Raw genomic sequence first — 19,493 nt, 5'->3', positions numbered from 1 at the left:
TATCAAATATAAAAACATAGCAACCGTAAGTTTACACACATAAAAGTTTACATTATAGGTTTAGTGTCTTTAAATAAAAAATAGCTTTGCAAAAAGAAAAAGGGGATGATTCTGAAAGCAGTTTATTAACTCAGGAATATAACATTGAAATAACTACAGAATTACAAACATACCTGTTTTTACAGGTCTTGTACTCTACTTTAAGAATTGGTTTACAGGATTCGGGTTTTTTACCATCTCTTTGAATTTTTCCTAAGGAAAGAAAGAGAGTGAAAACTGTATTAAAACATCATGGTAATAAAACTATCAAGCTATCAAACTAAAATATACACCTTGTAGCAACTGTATAATCAGCAAGAGAACGGAACTCTGAAGCTACAGGAGATGATGAGTGTTAATACCTATTTCCCTAATATATGTGCTTCTTTAAATTAATTACATTTATTATGGCTTTAAGTTTTTACTGCCACATACATTTAAAGGACTACAGACTACCCTTCAAAAACATATGAAAGCTACGCAGATTACTGATGAGCATGACACAGCTAATAATTATTGAACTTCACCAACTGTATACCTTTTCTGATCATAGAATGACTATAAACAGGTTCCTTTTGTTGACAAACTGTTACGTGCTTTGTCATGTAACTAGTTGAGGGATAAAATTAAATGAAGTGTACATTTAAATTCATGGGTTCGTGGTTAATTCTGGCTCAGTATTTTCTTCCAGTCAAAGAAAAGTTGTTTGTAAACTAAAAAAACAACAACAAACAAACAAACAAAAAACAAAAACAAAAAAAACACCACTCAAAACAATACCAACCAAACCAAACCAAAACAATTTTGCTTTTATTACTTTGGAAAATCTATGCTTGCTTTCAAGAATAAACAAAGATATTAGCAAACAACATGGAGAATATTGTATTGTTTCTTTGTTTTACTTTTTTACTATCAAAATTACCATGTGGGATTGTGGTCTGGAATGGTCTGTTAGGACTTTTCAGGTTCCACAGGGTCAAGCTTCCATCTGAGTGACTGCACATGAACTGTTTCCCTTCATGGTGCCAAGCAACAGAATGAATAGCCTGGAGAAATGAATGAAGAACTTGAGACTGAAAAGGAATACACTGTCTACACTAACGATATTTTGATATATGACTTTGGATTATATTAATCTAACCGTGTATCAACAGTGGGATTGATTTTGTTTGTCGAGTCCATTACCAACACTTAAGAAACCAATGGCTGTAATCTACTGCAAATCAAGCAAAAATAATCCATTATAAATGCTAAAAGGACAGAAGAATGTAAGAACCTCTACTGAGTCAGACTAAAATTGAGGAAACGGTGTTAAGCAAGAAGTATATGAACAATATACAGTGCAATCATAATATGTCTGATAGCTCTTAGAAGTATTTCATTTGTCAAATGTACAGGGAATGCTATGCAACAGTTTTTACAGGTAACATACAACATACACAAGCTTTCCCAGAGGACTTCTTTGGAAAAGCAGAAATAGTACTCTATTCTTGAATCATTTTTCTTCCACATACTTAAGTTTCAGAGAAAGTACACAGAAACCTGTGATGCTTAATTTAAATACAAAATAACGTAAAAGACCAGGATTGTTTCATTGACATAAGAAAAAACAAAAACAGTGATGTAAGATAATTTGGGAACAAATAGTGATTCAGAGAAGAGTAATGTCATACTCCTATGTACACAATGCAAGTAACGTATAAGGAACGTTAGGTATACCAAAAAGGAACGCTTAAAAAATTAACAAAACATTCTCACTATTTCACTAATAACTAGTGAAACTGATTAGCACAAGATATCAAGAAGTTCAAACACGGATTAGGCATGTAAAATAAATAATGACATTATCCATAATTACATCAAACAAGCTGAAAGGATGACAGTGCAAGTCTTTAATTTTTGCTGGTACATTCTGGAAACTAACAAAAGACATTTTCTGACAAAACAAAGTATTGCTTCTTTGATTACCGCAGTTTCTCACGCACTTCCCTCAGAAACAGAAATTCCCTGAATTTTCACCTGAATTTATTCCCCTTGTTAGCTGCCAAATAGCAAAAAATGCAATATACTTACATGTACATGTAAATAAAAGACAGTTATGCTTACATTTTGCTTACATTATGCTTACAATGCTTACAGTTGCATGTGTGTGTGTTTTCTTTTTTTTAACCTGATTTGTTCAAATCACTTTAAAATTATGTCTGGGTATTTAGTCAGCATTGGAGTTGTTCATATCAATTTTGCTTAAGCTGATAAGAAATTAACATAAGTGATGATGGTCACTCTTCAAGACTCCTTGTTGGTCTTCCTCTTTTAACAAGTGTATTGATTGCTATGGTTGGTAATGGCTCAGGGTCTGAAGGGAATTTCAGGGAAGAAAAAAAAAAAAAAGTTGTGTCTCCTTCCCAGAACTTTTACTCAGCTCCTGAGGCTGGACAACATAGCCACAAATTAGGATTTCCATTAAGATGTCCCAGATGGAGGAGGAATGCCCCAGGATGAACCTGACTTGCTTTGTATATGAATAGTTAGCTAGCACACTGGTAAGCTAGACATGCCAATAAAGACTCAACAAACTGGGCAGAAACATTGTGAACTCTAGATACTTACCTTCAAGTGACATAATGGGTGTCACCCAAACTTCTACCTACCAGAGTAGAGTTGTCAGAAAATTCCTCTCAAACACCCATAAGATATCAAACTACAACTTAAGCAACAAAAGATAACACAGAAAGATGGCTCACATACAATCCATTGACATTGCCCTTGGTTAATAAGAACCCTAGATCTGTGGGAACTACTGCATTTCTCTCCTTGTGCAAATTAATTCTGACATGAGCTTATTCATGCTTGCTATCATGCCAAATTCAAATCTGCTTTTGATGTGTTATCACACATAGAAACATTTCACATGGTTACAGTCACTAACTGTGCCTGAGCAGGAGCTAGTAACTAGCAGATGAAATTTGCTGCCTGTTAAACTGCCTCTCAGCTGCTAGGTGCCACCTGCCAACATAAGCCTCCTGTTGAGTGGAGCTGAGCAGGAATGCTCCTATAGTCACAGACAGTTGGCATAGCAGCAACTCAAATTCACCTGATAGACTGCCCTGAATTGATCAAGAAATACTTAGGATTTGTTTTGGAGGTCTCAACTAGGAGTCATGAATAACACTGAATGATGGCAATGAGTAAGTGTCCCTAATTTTCTCTCTGCTAGAATATGTCTAGTATTCTGATCTATTTCTTCAGCATCCTCACAAAAAACGAGCAGTTATTTACTTAGAACAAGAGTTCATCAGAGTGGGTGACTCATGTGAATGTTCACACAGTGTGTACACATAAAGCTTATCACTCCAGATTGGGTATGTTTCTCCTGCAATACCAACAGTGGTTGCATGCATACTCCATCTTCTCTCATACTCAGCATGTACTAAAATTAAGCATGCCCAACACCATTTCAGTTCACTCCTGAGCACAAAAATCACTCCACTGAGAGGAAATGATGGGTACTCTAAGACCACTTTTAACTGTATTTTGAACAAGCACAATACTAATCTCATCCTATCACTTAAGTCTTAAGAATCCTTTGTATTAGTAGTACTACAGGACCATTACAGCAAGGGCTGCATCAGATGTGATGCTTCCATAATGGCATAGTGCTTGATAAAGGTAGGGAGATGTCGTTTGTCAAATGTCTCTGAGAACTCTGCAGCTTCCTTTGGGAGATGTGTTCTAATGAGAGATGGTGTCTATGCTATAGAAAGCTCTGAATATGATTTGACACAACCTGTCAAACTTATAAAGCCTGCATAAGAAGATGGCTGGTTTTTGGGGGTCTGCCAACTATCGGTAATAACTTGCAGATACTTTGAAGTATCTAGTTTGTTTATGTGCTCTCTTTTTATACCTATCTATGGAAATAAACTTCTAAGGACTTTAGGAAATGGTTTGAAATGGGAGCCTTTTATAGAGGGCATCATGCAGGATCATTGATTGAAAGGGCCTGAATATCTCATACTCAAGAGAGATGATCACCACTGGCAAGATGACAGTCATCATCACACCAAAACACAAGCTTACATCTGACAACTCAAAGAGCAGACACAAGGGTCTAAGCAGCAGGTTCAAGCTCCACTCTGGCACCAAGTGTCTCACAAGTGAGAACATTTTAGTCTCTTGAGAAGCTTTGTCACAGTAGAGAAGAGCACATTGAAACTCCTTGCATAAGGAGTTGATGGGCTGCGGCAGCTTCTAACTTTGTCTTTAGTTGTGCTATAAGAGAGACAGGACTTATTTTAGCACCAGTGAGTAAAACATAAGTACTAGGGAGAAGCTTTAAAGGGAAGATACAGGCTTATAAGAACGCCCAGCAGAGGAGTTCCAGATAATGCAACTTATACAGCCTTTCTGATCCTTGGTGAGAACCTCCCTCGCTTGGAAGAAGCAGATGTTTTATGTATGAAAGGTTTCCAGCCTTCATGACATTAAGTATAGCATGACTAAAAAAGGGTAGGGAATGCAGCTGTAAATGCTTCATTTACAAGTCTGTTAACAGTGGGCAGAGTCCTCAGGTCCTCCACTTACAGGTTATTGGGTTATCTAAGTGAGCTGTTTATTCTAGGAACAATGTGCCCATGACATTGATCTGGATGGCAAGGAAAATGAAAGGACATATTTCTGCAAGTATTGGGCAGATCCTGCTAATATGGTAGGAAACAACTAAATGCACAGTCATAAGATTGCCCATATTCTGAGGAGATGTCTGCAACATATATCATGTATCCAGGTCTGCAAGACTCACGTGATGTGAAGCATCACACTGGTATGACAATACCATGCAGCCTAGAAAGGACAGGCAAGATTTCACAGTGATGATGTCCTAGTGGAATAAGAACCATTGTCTCTCAGTGAACCTTTTGTTAGCCAACTGTTCAAATGAGAATGTTAAAGAAAAAGGACCTGTTCCATCTGAGCTGAGTGTCCACTACTCAATTAAAAAAACAGCATTCAACATAGTGAAAAAAATTGAATGGAAGAGACCTTTTAATAACATTTCTCAATAACAATGACATGGAAGCATTTCCTGTAGCTATACTAAACCAAGCATCTTTAAAGTCATGAGATATGAGACTATTCCTCTCTATGACAACTGAATTACAGCAGATATAGTTCTCATCTTGAACTTAAAAAAAAAAACAAACAACTTAGATTCGTAGGTACACAATCAGTTACCAGTCTCCTTTTTCCTACAGTATAAAAAATATCTGCTGTTAACTTCTTGCTCCTGTGCTGCACAGTGATTGGTTCCACAGATCTGAATAACACCAGAGAGCCTGCTTCTCAACACATCTGGGGAGACAGGAATCCAACCCTGCTGAGGAGGAAACCAGCTGAGGCTTGATCCTGTGAAAGGATGAGTATCAAGATGCAGTCCTGAGGGTGCTTACCCTGTGCTTAATGTTGAGTGACATTACCAAGCTGGATACCTATCTGAAGAAGATTACAGAGAAGAAAGAACTGGCCTTGGTGATGAACACTCATGGTGCATCAAAGACAAGAAAATAACCTGCTTCTCACTCTATGCTCCAAGTGCCTCTTCCTTGGAGAAGCCTGGTGCCAGGGAAATTTTGGATACTGAACAGAAGAACCTGCTCCACTGATAGGCCAAATAAAGATGCTGACATCTGACTATCCTTAGAGATGTCAGAAGGCCAAGTGGTGAGTTAGATGAGATCCCCAGTTCTTTCACCATTGAATACGATGACTACATCAGTTTCAATACTGGTGCTAAAGAAAGTATAATGGTATAAGAAAAAATTGTCTGGCTTAATTTCATTCATACCCTATTCAAAGAGGCATTTTGATATTCAGTGAAGGTACAGAACAATTACAGCACTTTATCTGAAACCTCAGATACAATGAAATTGCAATTGGCTGGCCAGAACAACAATCCAAAAAGATTGGTCAGATATCATGGGGCACAGAGCACTTCCATCAGTCCACACAGAATGGTGAAGGGGAGCAGAAACAATGTTTTCTGGACTCTGATCTTAGGTGACCCTTCCGTAAGAAGAGGCTCAGGTTTGAAAACTTTTGTTTTAGTGCCAAATACCAAGTGACACATGCTGAACTAACCATTTGTGACTCAGAAAAGCTATGTAACTCAGGATTTAAAAAGAAACCTTTTTAAGGGATTTCCTAGAGGAATACTAGTACATCTGGAACATTACCAATCTGGAGCCTGAAAGTCTGGAATAAAGTACAGTAGCTAGTTCACACAACCCTTTTACAGACAGCAGAAAAAACTTGCAAGTATGTCAGTAGACAATAGCAAGCCATCCTAAGCTGAACAAAGTGGAGTAATGACACAGCAAGTAACCACTGAGGAGGAAAGCAAATGACTGTAAAACAAACAAACAAAACAACAACAACAAAAAACAACAAACAAACAAAAACAAAACAAAAAACAAACAAACAAAAAACAAAGACAATTCCTGAGGACAGTACTGAAAAATGTGGAACAATTAAACCACAAGAAATATTCAACACCCAATCACCCTGTCTCAACAAGCAATTAAAAAGAACGGAAACGGTATTATGAAGATCTTTTATGCATTCGCTTCCCGAGCACAAGAGAAGACAGTGAATGAACAAGCACCCCCTTAAGAGACCCGTATATTGTCCAATCTCAAGGAATAGAATAGGTGCATTTTCACAAACGTGTGCACAGGCAGACTGTCACTTAGAGACAGCACAGTGGGACACATCTTGAGGCTTAAATGTTGGCACGTTTAAAGTCTGTATTACCCTGTCCTGTACAACATTTGTTTTGTGAATGCTCAGAATTTTAAACTTGAAGCTTGGTGTAGTGTTAATGTGTCTGTGAAAAAAAAAAAAAAAAAGACTTCAGGATATATTCAGATTAACTTTTAGAGTGAAAATGAATGTGTACACTCCTTACATCTAATAAGATAATAAGAGAAACAAGGAAAAAGAGCTACAAGAAACCTATTACTGCCTGGATAACTTAACACAAAATTTCCTTTGCTACCTTCAGTTTTATTTGCATTCATGCTCATCCATGGTGAACTTACAGAAGGGTTGGTAGAACGAATCAAGTTTTTCTCTAAGGGCAGCACAAAAATCATAATAAATACGAATATATTTATTTTTGAAATAACATGTTTATTGATGCAAGATCTGTATGTGTGTTTGATACAATCTGCTTACAAACAGCAAGAGTTAATATTCTGATAGAAGTGAGTATACAATTCTGAAAACTTTTTACATGGCTCTTGAATACTGGGTAATATGAATAGACCTACAAAGTAATTTGGCTTTCATGCTAATATTCTAGTAATACTCAGTAAAGATAATAATAAAATTCCTAATGTAGCTGTATTTCAGGTCAGCTCATTGCTATACTCTATTCAACTGGGGAACCCCACACAGAAGCTGATGAACTTGTCAGAATCAAGGGGAATAGATTCTGTTGTAGTACACTCAAAAGGGGCTAATGCAGTACAACTAGAGATCTCAGGTTTTGTTGTCAATAAGTTGCTCAAAAGCAGAGCACAAACAGTATTACCAGAACAAGCAGTGCTTTAAGATAAATATCCATCTGCTCGATAAGACATATGACAAACTGCTGAATAACAGTTTTTCTGAATTAATGGAAATTGCTTACCTCATCATAATAAGCTCTCAGATCAGCTCTTTTAGATCGTAAGTCCCAGAGTACTACAGTCCCATTTTCATAGCCTATCAATAGCTGGGGGAGGGAAACAAACACAATTATACTTTCAGATCAAAAAGGCATATACTGAAATTGAAGAACTTCAGAGTTTTAAGAATTTTTTTCAAAATACATAAGCACGATAAAAAGAAAATGCCAAGCGGACGTGCAAGATTGTAGTTCACACATAATACCTGCTTTCAAATTATTGTTTATTATAAATTACTTGTCATGACTGACAATGCAAGTTCTGATATGGAAATAAAACATGCTTTATACACCATTCTTTTTCCTGCAAGAATATGTATGTGGATAGTCTTCACAATTTTATGCCTGTTGAGAAAAATACAAATATACCATGTTCCTCTCAGCTCTTATTTTCCTTGTCCCTAGGTTGAAGGGAAAACAGTTTGACACCCAAGAGATTACTTAAATAATGTAAAACCAAAGAGTCACCAGATTAAACTCTCACTCAGCTAAATATATTTCTTTAACTTCTGCCTTCTATTTCTTTAAAACATTTTGAAGAACTACTGTTGCAGAAAATAAATTACTTACTTTTCCAGAAATTGAAAATAAACTAAGCGGTTATGCTATTTTTTACTTCTTCTAGAATTAGTATGTCATAAAATCATGGACACCTGAGACATACCGACAAGTAAGACTTGTCAAAGGATGAAAGAGGAGAAAAAAAATGCTTGGGAAAAAAATAAGAATGAACACAATGCGTTCTCTTTATTTCTATTGAAAAGAACTAAATTATTCATCTGTCACTATAGTGAGTACCCTTCATTTGAATACAGTTCATTCCAGATCTTATGGAAGACATGACGTCTGGCCTACTTAGGCATTCTGCAAATTGCCTCCCAGAGAGTCTGTTTTCCTAAGAATCTGTCTTTGGATGTGAAGTCTGAGAATGACCATAATGGCAGACTTACATGTTTCGGTTATGGACTATTTTTATACATCTGGCAGTGATAACTGTAATTGTTCTTTGTCCATAAATACACGGAGCACAGGTTGCAGGCAAGAATTTACAGTTATTAAGAATTTGAGTGGAAGAATTACAAGACTATCTTTTAGTCTGTGAAGTCTTACCAAAATCTTTGCTATCACTCACTTCAGCTTGCATGTCATTAAAATAAAACTGCTGGACTTCTAAACAAAACATTTTTTTTCTAAGTCAAATATCATCAATACATCAATACTGCTGTATACAGAGTCTAGGAATACTCTAGTCTCTCAATCATACTAGATATGATTCTCTGTATTGCCAGGAGAGTATTCTTTATGCGGAGATAAATTACATGATCTGGGAATGACTTACAGTTAATATATTTAATACCTGAATAGGAACAGTATTTGATTATTTAAGAATTTTGCTCCTGAACAATATTCAAACTGTCTTGGAGAAATTCCAGAACATTTATCATTTTTTTCTCTGGACAGGTCCATATGGGATTCTGTAGCAGAGTAAGTGTGAAACAACATTCTTGTTCTGAAAGCATACAGCTAACTGGATAGCACCAGTGTCAGGATGCCATATGGTATTCTGACATAGTAGATCGCCATTGGGGAAGTGTACAAAGTGCCTTACTGCAACTTCTTTTGCTGCTTGTGAAGTGATCCTAAAAAGAGACGACTGTATATCCAGGAGTTAGCGATCCACATAACAGCTAGCCTGAGTATGTGCAGGCCTGTGCTGTGATATGGTGTGCTGCACATATTCTTTGACTGCAAGATAAACAGCCTGGTAATTGTAAAGGAAAAACCTGTAAGCAGCTCCCACTTAGTAATGGTAATTACAGTACCCATGTGTCCTTGTCTTTATGATAATGTAAACCAGTACGTTCTCATGTGAACAGCATTTTACTTGACAGTAGAATTGAAAAATAAATAAATAAATAAATATATTTATATACATCTGTAAGTAAATCTTTTAAGAGTTCTAAAGACCAAAATACTGGCGAACTTCTTCACAGATGGGATCAGCAGTGTGTTGTGCCCTTATCGGAGGCCACTCTGATGCTGCACAACTTGCAGCTTCCGGTATCTCAGGAATATAAGATTATCTATCTTCTCTTTTTCCTTTTTTATATTAAATCCAATAAAATGTAGATAATGGATATCTTACAGAGTCTGAGTGCTTTTTTTTTTTTTTTTTTTACTGTTTTCACTAGTGCATTACAGCTGGGTACCAAACCAGGTGGGTTTAGTTTGTATCTACCAGTATTCTTTCCATCTCAGTTTTCATACAAATATAATAAAGAAATGAATAGAAAAGCATTTAGTATGTGACCCTGTTTCATAATAAGCTTTTTTCCCAAGTGCAGCAGGCTTGCCTTTTGATTTGTATCACTCTTTTTGCAAAGATATTGTGCTCCAGGTAATTACTAAAAAGGTTAAATACCTCCTGTCAGGGACAGCCTTCCACCTGATCTGTTGCTGAAATGCTTAATGCACAATGGCACTATAGAACTGCAAGATAAAAAGTACTGTGGTTTCAGGGAAGAAGTTAAAAGATGAACAGATCTGCTGCATAGCCAGGAATTTCTCTCTCTTTCTCGTTTGCTCAGATGGTAGCCATGCTGCTTAATAGTTCTGTGGTATGACGAAGTCAGAATTTCATCAGGGTGAATGCGATTGGTCTCATTGCCAGTATATTCAGGATGCTCTGAACTCTAACCTGCCTGAACCATAGAAAACTCAAATGCTCTCACTCCTCTTGACTATTGTAAGAGATCTGTAAGACAAGCTCTATATCTGTACTAGTCAATATGGTGAAAAATAAAACACCCATAAATGCAGTTGGAGGAGAAAACAGACAAACAAGAAAAATAAGTATGTATGAAAGGAGTCCAGGGAAAAACAAACAAACAAACAAAAAAAAACACACACAAATATTTAATGCCAATTGTGTTTCTGACACCCCATTTATCTTGCTTGATATGATTAAGAATCATAAAGAAGGCTGCATAGAATTTAAAATATGAAGGAATCCTGGCACAACCTTCCTTATCCAGTGGAGTTGCTTCACATTCTTTCTGACTGAATAAATCCTTATTCCTGGAATGCTTTTGATGATGATGCTTAAGGGAAATATCTCCTTTACAATCAACAATTTGCATCTTGGTGCATGCCAGCCAGCCCCCTGGTAGCACAAAACAGCCATGGGGAGAAAATAGAAAGCCTGCCAAATGCACACTATATTTAGGTGTTATTAGATCTCGGAACACAGACTCAGAGATAGGAACCTTTGTCCACCAGCTAATGGTTAATAACATTAAACCTTTTCCTATTAAACTTTCTCTAGTTGCTGGGAAACTGCAGATCATTGGAGTTAATATCTTCTTCTGTGTCAGCAAGAAAAATCCTGTTTGGTACATATCTGCCACTTACCAATGTCTGTGTACTTCAGTCTGTTCCTAATGTACACTTACTCACTGATTTGGCAGACAGTTCATGAAGTTAATCACTAGGTCCCCAAATTGCTCTTAAGTAGCACACTAATGCCCAAATTCTCTGTCGTCTTCCAACCACTGCTTGCTAGATTTGTGACAGAGCCCGTCTCCAAAATCTGCCCTGATAGTTTGCCTGGAGGACACTCTGGAAAAAATTTGAATGGCAGAAGTCTTCTGGAATTACAGTCACTCTTTTGGCACAGAAAAAAACTGGTCATCAACTACTGAACTTTTTTTTTTTTTTTTTAAATGAATATACAGCTGGCACACACATTCCCCTGGCTTTCAAAAAGAAATAAATGATTGTCCTAGCTTTGGAAAAATTTGTCTATGTTTTGGGGCTCTCAACAACTGAGTGCATCAATCCCATAGGGGAATGCTACTTGTTTACTTCAGGGAAATAAGCCCAGAACTGTAATCTGTGGAGTACAAGAATACCTGTATTTCCAGCAATGATTATGACTAAATTGTTACCCACTTTTTAATTTTTGAAGCATGTGTTAAGAATATATCTGCTATCTAAGAATATATGTGCTGCCACCTCACAAAGTGATTTGGGCAGTGTGCTTTCTTCCACCAACAGCTTTCAGTGGTCTTTGGTCTACTTGAAGCTGAGGAGCTAAGCAAGATAAGTAGATCTTGGAACAGCTCTATTACCTGTTTCTTAAGAACAGCTCTACTGAATTAAACAAAAGGTCTGCCTATCACAACAGGTAGGTCTTGTACTTAAATAGCCAAATAGAAATATCAAAGAACAATATGTGAGGAGGGTGAGTATTTATACTCTCCCATATTCTCACAGCCTGATTCAATGATAGCCAGCTTCTCAACTAGACATAACTCCAGTTAAAGTCATCTTTAATAACATTTTAGGAAAATTTGGCGAACCTCTTCCAAAACCCTCACATTGATTTCTCTTGTGTGAACTTTTCTTGTTCCCCCATGTGACCCACATACATTTTTAGCACCTGCAGCACTACTTGGAATAGCTTCTACCCATTGCACATTTGAGAAGGCACTTAAATGGCTTGTCTGGAATCCAGTTTTTGTCAGCTTCATTTGATACTGTGGTGGCAAACTTAGTAATATTTAAGATTTGGGAGTTTGGGCTAAGAAGTTTTTCCTAACAAAAAGAGCGTTTATTTCAACTAAAAGCTGTGATTCCAAATCCCCACTTCTCCGCTAAGACGATACTGAGTTTATCCTCTTATAGTCTATAGGCTTCACCAAAAGCCATTTCCATATCTTCACATATTCACTGTTTTATTGCCTCAGAATTGTGGCAGCTAACAAGCTACTTAAAGGAGTCCATCCCTCTCAGGGATGGATACCTGACTTTGTTAACATCGGAATGATTGGTTTTCCTCACTTTTTTTTTTCTTTCTTTCTATTTTTTTTTTCTGAAACAGTACGTAGGTTGGGTCTCTGCAATCACTTGGCAGAGGATGGGAAAGTAGAGGGGCAGATGCTGTCCAAATGTTCTCTCACTATTATCATAATTCATAAAGCTTCTGTCTGAACTGTCTTAACTTGTACTTGTATTGCCAGATACCCGGAGTCCCTAGATCTCTGATAATATCCTTTTAGGGTTTGCATTGAAAGAGCTCTTTCTACCCTCTTTGCAATAATTGGCATTTTCAAACTCAGGATCACAATCAGTTGTTTCCAAAATTAATTGCCTTGTCTGGCTTAGTTGCACCTCATATAGAAAACTTTGCCCCTTCTCTGTATTTATTCTAGTGTGATTACATTCTTTTTGAGATAGGAAGACATGAGCTATACTCAGTATTCAGCAGGCATGTCAACTACGCATTTATGCAATAATTATTTTTTCTCCCCTATTCATCTCCAAATAGTGCCTAATTGTGATTTGATTTTTTTGATCTCTACTGAGCACTGAACTGATATTTTTATTGAACTATCAATCATCATTCTAAGGTCTTGATACTAAACAGTAATAATCAGCTCAGACCCATTGTTTTATATGTAAAGTTAGAAATATTCTTTTCCTCCTCACATATCACTTCCAGCTATTTACACTGAATACTTAACGAAAGACATTATTTAACCTGCCATTTTGCTGCTGAGTTTCTCAGCCCCTTAAGATCCAGCAAACCTTATCACATTACTGCTTACACTCTTTTCTAGGTTGTTTATAACTATGTTGAACAGCAAAAGTCCCAGAAGTTTGCGTTGTTTTTCTTTTTTCCATTTCCCCTTTCTGAAAAAAGACTGTTTTTTCCCTCTATTTTTTTCAACCAAAGTTTGATGTGAATTAGTATTCTCTAATATTGGGTCTTTTCATCTGGAGCTGTCTTTTGATTCAGTGCTTCAAACTTCTCTTATGTCTCTGTGTACCTTTTACTGACATTTTCCAGTAAATATCAAACTGCTGATTCCACATTCTGCAAATCTGCAAGTAATTTGTTAGCACCAATTTGTGCTTTATGCCACCCTCAGTCTATCAATGATATAAACAGCTGCACTGGGATGGTTTCAATGTGTCTTGCATTCTCTACTCTTTCTCCCCCTAAGCTTCTGATGTTTGTTTTTAATAGGGATCCACCTGATTTTGCTGTTGCGAGAGCCTTGTTAGGATGCTAGCAGTTCATCAGTGCCCAGATATCTCCAAAGTGCCCTCTGAGCAACAAGCAACTGTATTTCCAAGCAGTAACAGAAATTCAGAATGCTTCTAGTTTCCAATAACTTAAAAGTTACTTAAGTGAGACGCACTGTTGAATAGATACACCATTTGTAAAACGCAGTCCCTTATAAATACTCACTGAAATGCAACTGGTGAAAGTGATCAAAAAGATAAAATAGTTAAATAGCTTAGCATTTTAGCAAAATGCTAAAAAAAAAAAAAAAAAAAAAAAAAACAGTAGCAGCAAAGAAATAGAAACAGTTATGATAAAGCTGGCATTCTGGCAATCAAATTTCATTTTGGAAAAGATACCACAGAAATAAAGCCAACTCAGATTTTGCCTCCTGATGGTATCAATCACAACCCTAACGCTCTAACTACTAGTTTTGCTTTCACTTCTTGACAGCTCTTTGCTATTCTCAGCTGCTCACAAACAGCAGCAAGTTCCAAACGGGGGTTGCTATCATTATTATTCTTGCATAAGAAGTGACTTATAAAATCTCATGATAACTTACTATAATGCCCTCATAATAGCATACTTTTGCAAATACCAAGGTCCTCACACAATTTTTAGTCAATTCTTACTTTATCAAAACTCACATTTATTTAATAAGGAACAATTTTTACTGGCTAGAAGTTTCAAAGGATGTTGTCTGTATCACAGATTTTTACTCATTAACATTGTCCAAAGAGGTTTTTTTTTTTTTTAACTGGAAAACAGTGACCTTACAAATATATAATGAAAGCAGGTAATATAATTAGTGAATAAGAAAAGAGAAAGAGCTATTAAGGTCAATGAAGGCTATGAAATGTTGCAATATTTTTTATCATTAGTTGTACTCACTTTTCCCTCATCTCTTGGGCTGTCACTTAAATGTACAACTGGCCCAGGGTGAGTCTTTGTGGATCTGCAAAACAAAAATCAATTCAAATCTGTGAATTTTTTCTTTGCTTGAAAAGCTAGATGCTTATCTTAATTGCTAGGTATGTTAACATGTATCTCCAATAATTTAAAAGCCATTCTAAAAAGTCCAAAGGGGAATATTGTTATCTGAAAATAGCCCATACATTTTCATGTTCAACTCTACTTCCTTTTTGCCCTGTTAAAGCAAAGATTCTCTATCACAGATTAATGCTTTCTTCTTCCTTTTTTTTTTTCTAAATTTAAATCTCACTTTTCAACCTATTACAGATTTTTTTTTCCCTATTTTCTAAAGCTTTTTCTGCCTTTTCTGTTGTCCATTCTCTCTTTCTGCCCTCCCTGCTTTCTTGCCCGATTTCAAGGCCAATCTGTCAAGGATTTACAGTCTCCACTGGATTCTTTTCAGTAACTAATATCCTGCTCCAGGGAGGGCTTTTCATGGGCTGCAGCTCATTCACTAAATACTCCTACTGCTTCAGTGAGAGGGCCTCCACAGGCTGCAGTGTGGAGAATTGCTCTGACATGGTCCTCTCTGTGAAGATTTTTGAACTGCCGTCTTTTCTGAACATAACTTTAGGCCCTGGCAGTCATACAGAGAAAGAAGACAAGCACTAAGCCCACAAAGTTTCAGGCTATTTGAATGGCTGCATAGCACAGGACCTTTCTGTTAGCTAGGATATGGGGTCAGAGCACACATCCTCTGAAGTGCAGGTAAGGATCTAGACTTGCTGTCCCTATTTATATGTCTGGGTCAACAATGGTCACCAGGAAAAGAAATATGGAATGGCAGGGTCCATAAAGTTTTCCTGGAAACCACATCTAAAATGACATAGGCTACAAACTGAAAAAAAGTTTTGCAAGAAAATTAAAGAAAGATTAAAACAAGGTTCTCCAGCCAAACTACTCAAAGGAATTCCATAAATTAACCATGTTGTTCTTCTTTTGGCTCAAATACTGAACTATAGCAAAACTGGCCTCAAAACATTTTATACTACCAAGTTAGACCCCAAATCAAGATTGAGAATGGTTTGCGGAAAACTCCAGTCACCTTGAACATTAAAATATCGCAGAGTAATCCATATCGTCCTTCCCAAAGCAGTCATCTAAAAGCCGAACAACCTTCCAAAACTATACCCCATTCCTTTACAAGTATTTTAACATTACTGCTGGCTGCATACACAAAGCTAGTGGCAATATGGCAAGACATTCACATGGTGAACCTTCTACATGAGATGATCCCCTGCCACCATCTTCAGCTTTGTCAGATCATGTTTCCACAGATACCTGCTGCATGTTACTTTGCTACATGAGGTTGAGGTGAGCAAGGCTTCCACAACAGCAATTTGCAGCATATCCTAGCATGGAAGTGAGATCAGCAAGAAAGCAGGGGAAAAACTGTTTATACAGTAACATTCTATACAGGCTGTCTTTAACAGTGCCAGCAGCAAGTACCCATTTGGTTCGAGTCATGGCAAACAACCATTTTTGCAGAGATGCAAGCAGCAGGAGATTTGGCTATCATTTTTATCCAAGCCAACTTGCCAAAGAAGACCCTGCAAACTGAGTTGCTGCTTCTTAGTAACCTATACTGAAATAAAAAAAAAAATAATTTCCATACCACCAGACCTGGAAACAGGCAGGGTAGATAGGCAGTGACAGTGAATTGAACAGTGAGATGAGGGTATTTGCAAACTGGGCTTAGGCCCACAAGTATCTTGTACTGCTAGTCCTCAGGGAATAAATATGACAACTGGGGACATTTTAGCCTGCTTTAACTTTGTTTATGACATAGATTCACCTATTTGGACTAGTCGGTGTATGGTGAAGGAAAGAACTAGATCTGTTTGGGGTACATGCTGCCCATGCCATACAGTGCAAAGTAGGAAGAAAAAGAATAAGAGGGAAATTTGGGAAGAGTGGGAGGCAGCATAAAGAATTTTACTTTTTTTTTTTTTTTTTTCCAGATAAGAACCACTCCAATACACTGTGAATTCACTTTTCTCTCCCTTTGTGCCTGGCTATAAACACTGCTTCTCAATGTTCAAAACCAGTGCAGTTAGTCAGGCAACACTATGCTGGTCAGTGTGACAGAAGAGGGGGCAGAGCCAAGCAAACATCAGGCATGAATAAGCTGGCAACAGATGAAATGGTGCAAGGAGTACATGCAGACATGCTGGCTGGCTGGCAATACATGCAGGTTTTGGTCAGTTATTCCAGCCCATTGAGCCGACCAGCATGCAGGTTGGGTAAATTGGCCATACAAGTGTTGGCATTTGACCAGGAATGTTGGCAAAATTGGGGTAAATGGAGGGAGCAAAGAAAAGAGCATATCGTCTTTCTAAAATATGGGCTGATCCCATTCAAACTGCTCTTTGTATCTACTTATTATAAAAGTCAAGAACAACTTAGATGTATTTGCACAAACAGTTTTCTTTTTAAGATATAGTCATTGCTTACTAAAGAACACATTTATTTTGTGTAGAAGCAAAGTGTTACATGAGTTGTAGTCACTCTACATCTAACTTTACAGTAATTATACTTTCATTGTCACTAACTAGTGCTTCCTCTATAAATGACGCAAAGCTGTCTTTTACTACCAGTCTTATTTTTATCTTATATTCTTTCAGAGATGATTTCCATACTGAGACCTCAGCTAAAAGGGATGTTCTTCACTAATACAATACTTTTTCCTACCTCATCCATTTCTCTATCTTGAATCTATTGTACTACAGTAGTTGGAGGATCCTGGGAGGTTTGCCACCTGAAACAATGCAATAAAATTTCTTTTTGCTTTTCAAGATATTAGGCACCTTTGTTTCTTTCAGGAGTAATTTCAGTTTTATTATTAGGTTCCTAGCTATTTTGTCTATTTTGCTGAGTAAGAGCTTCACTCATTATCAGAAAAGTTAATACCAACCACAGCACACTAAATTTAGGAGATTTTATTTTTCCTTATTCTGTTCCTTTATATTTATATAAGTATTCCCTTAATATTTATATTATTTTTCTCTTCACTATTGTAATAGTTTACTTGTTCTGTATTATAACTGACTAGGTCAGGTTTCTTCCATTTTCTTCCAATTTTATTATTTTAGTCTAGCTAGTATTTCACTCCATCAAAAGACTCAATGAAACATTGTTCTACTTTCAAACCTACGCTAGAAGTCTTAGGTTCAATTCTTGTTAGCGCTTTTATGTGAAACATTGGATGAAGGAGACAAGGTGTTGGCAGTGGGGAGGCTGCAGGGGTGCCCTCTGTGAGAAGAAGCCAGGGGCTGCTCCATGCTGGATACACCCAACTCCAACAGACCCAGTGCAGGATGCAGCTGAGTCTTGTGGCACTTCGGGTAAAAGGTACTTCAGAAAGGGCAAAATGCTGCACAGGCAATAAGAAGTGAGGAAAGAAAGTGTGAGAAGTCCTGCAGACACCAAGGTCAGTGAAGAAGGAGGGGGAGGAGTTGCTCCAGGTGCCAAAGCAGAAGTTCCCCTGCAGCTCATGGAGAGGACCATGGTGGAGCAGGCTGTCCCCCTGCAGCCCAAGGAGGATTATGTCAGAGCAAATCTCCACACTGCAGCCTGTGGAGGCCCCCTCACTGAAGCAGCTGAGTATTTCCTGAATGAGCTGCAGCCCATGGAAAGCCCAACCTGGAGCAGGTTTATCCTGAAGGACTGTAGTCCATGGGAAGGACCCACTCTGGAGCAGGGAACAGTGTGAGGAAGGAGTGGCAGGGAGGAACGGTTACGGACTGACTGCAACCCCCACTCCCCATCCCACAGTGCTGCTTCCAGTTTTGTCTTAATTTCTCACTGTCCAATTCTATTTTTAAATGGCAATAAACTAAATTCTGAGTTGAACTGAGTCTGTTTTGCCCATTGATAGTAATTAGTAATCAATCTCCCCATCTTTATCTCAACCCACAGGCTTTTACATCTTATTTTCTTCCCCTGTCCTGCTGAGGAAGGGGAGTGAGAGAATGGTTGGGTCAGGATCTTGCAGTCAGCCAGGGTCCGCCCAGTACAAATACCCTGATCACTTAACAGCTGTCAGCTTTGATTATACATAGGCAAGAGGAAACAGTCTACTAAGTTTGGCAGTCATAGTACTAACTCTGTCAGGAAATAAGTAAGGATCTGTTTCAAATAATTGCAGAGCCTAAAACTCAATTCAGACTTGCCATCACGGATAACATCACACATGGAGTTGCTGGGGTGATGACAGCTGATGTTCCTAAAGCATTTTGAAATTGAAAAGCCTGCTACCCAGCAGTACTTCTGCACTACCTTTCCAGGGCTCCAAGAAATACTTTTTTTTTTTTTTTTTTTTAATACAAATCAAGCAAACCATTTTCATTAAAACTGATACCTCTTTGGACTAACCAACAAGGAATATCCACAAGGTGCAGCACAAAGCTTTTGGTTTGGTTTGGCAAAGGACACACATAGTCAGTCCCATGTTGGGGGAGATGTTCTGGGGGTATACACTGGCACAAAATAGCATTTTCAGATGGAGCAGGAAAAAATATGCATGAAAGGATAATAATTTTCCATTGCATATGGCCTTTCCCTTGTTCCTCTGAACCAACCATATGGCTGGATCCAGGAAAGACATGACAAATCTTCTCTGGCAAGACATCTTTCTTGCTTCTCCTGAAGTGATGTTATCTCTCTCCCAGTGAAGGGCTGTGGCTAAGA

At 37.6% G+C, this 19,493-nt stretch overlaps 1 protein-coding gene across 13 annotated transcripts in view; it reads right to left on the bottom strand.

Annotated features, from left to right (window-relative positions):
- STXBP5L (syntaxin binding protein 5L) overlaps window positions 1-19,493 on the bottom strand; it is a 198,887-nt gene that overhangs the window by 74,214 nt on the left and 105,180 nt on the right. For all 13 annotated transcript variants that reach the window (XM_048047651.2, XM_013196367.3, XM_048047654.2 and 10 more), the window contains exons 6-9: window positions 14,724-14,787; window positions 7,727-7,810; window positions 962-1,085; window positions 174-252 (exon numbers count right to left, since the gene is read on the bottom strand). In XM_048047651.2, coding sequence (XP_047903608.1) covers window positions 174-252; window positions 962-1,085; window positions 7,727-7,810; window positions 14,724-14,787 — 351 coding nt within the window. The remainder of the gene's footprint in view (window positions 1-173; window positions 253-961; window positions 1,086-7,726; window positions 7,811-14,723; window positions 14,788-19,493) is intronic.

This window comes from Anser cygnoides, chromosome 1 (genome assembly GCF_040182565.1).
Source record: "Anser cygnoides isolate HZ-2024a breed goose chromosome 1, Taihu_goose_T2T_genome, whole genome shotgun sequence".
Classification (NCBI taxonomy): Eukaryota; Metazoa; Chordata; class Aves; order Anseriformes; family Anatidae; genus Anser; species Anser cygnoides.
This window is presented reverse-complemented; position numbering and strand designations above follow the sequence as displayed.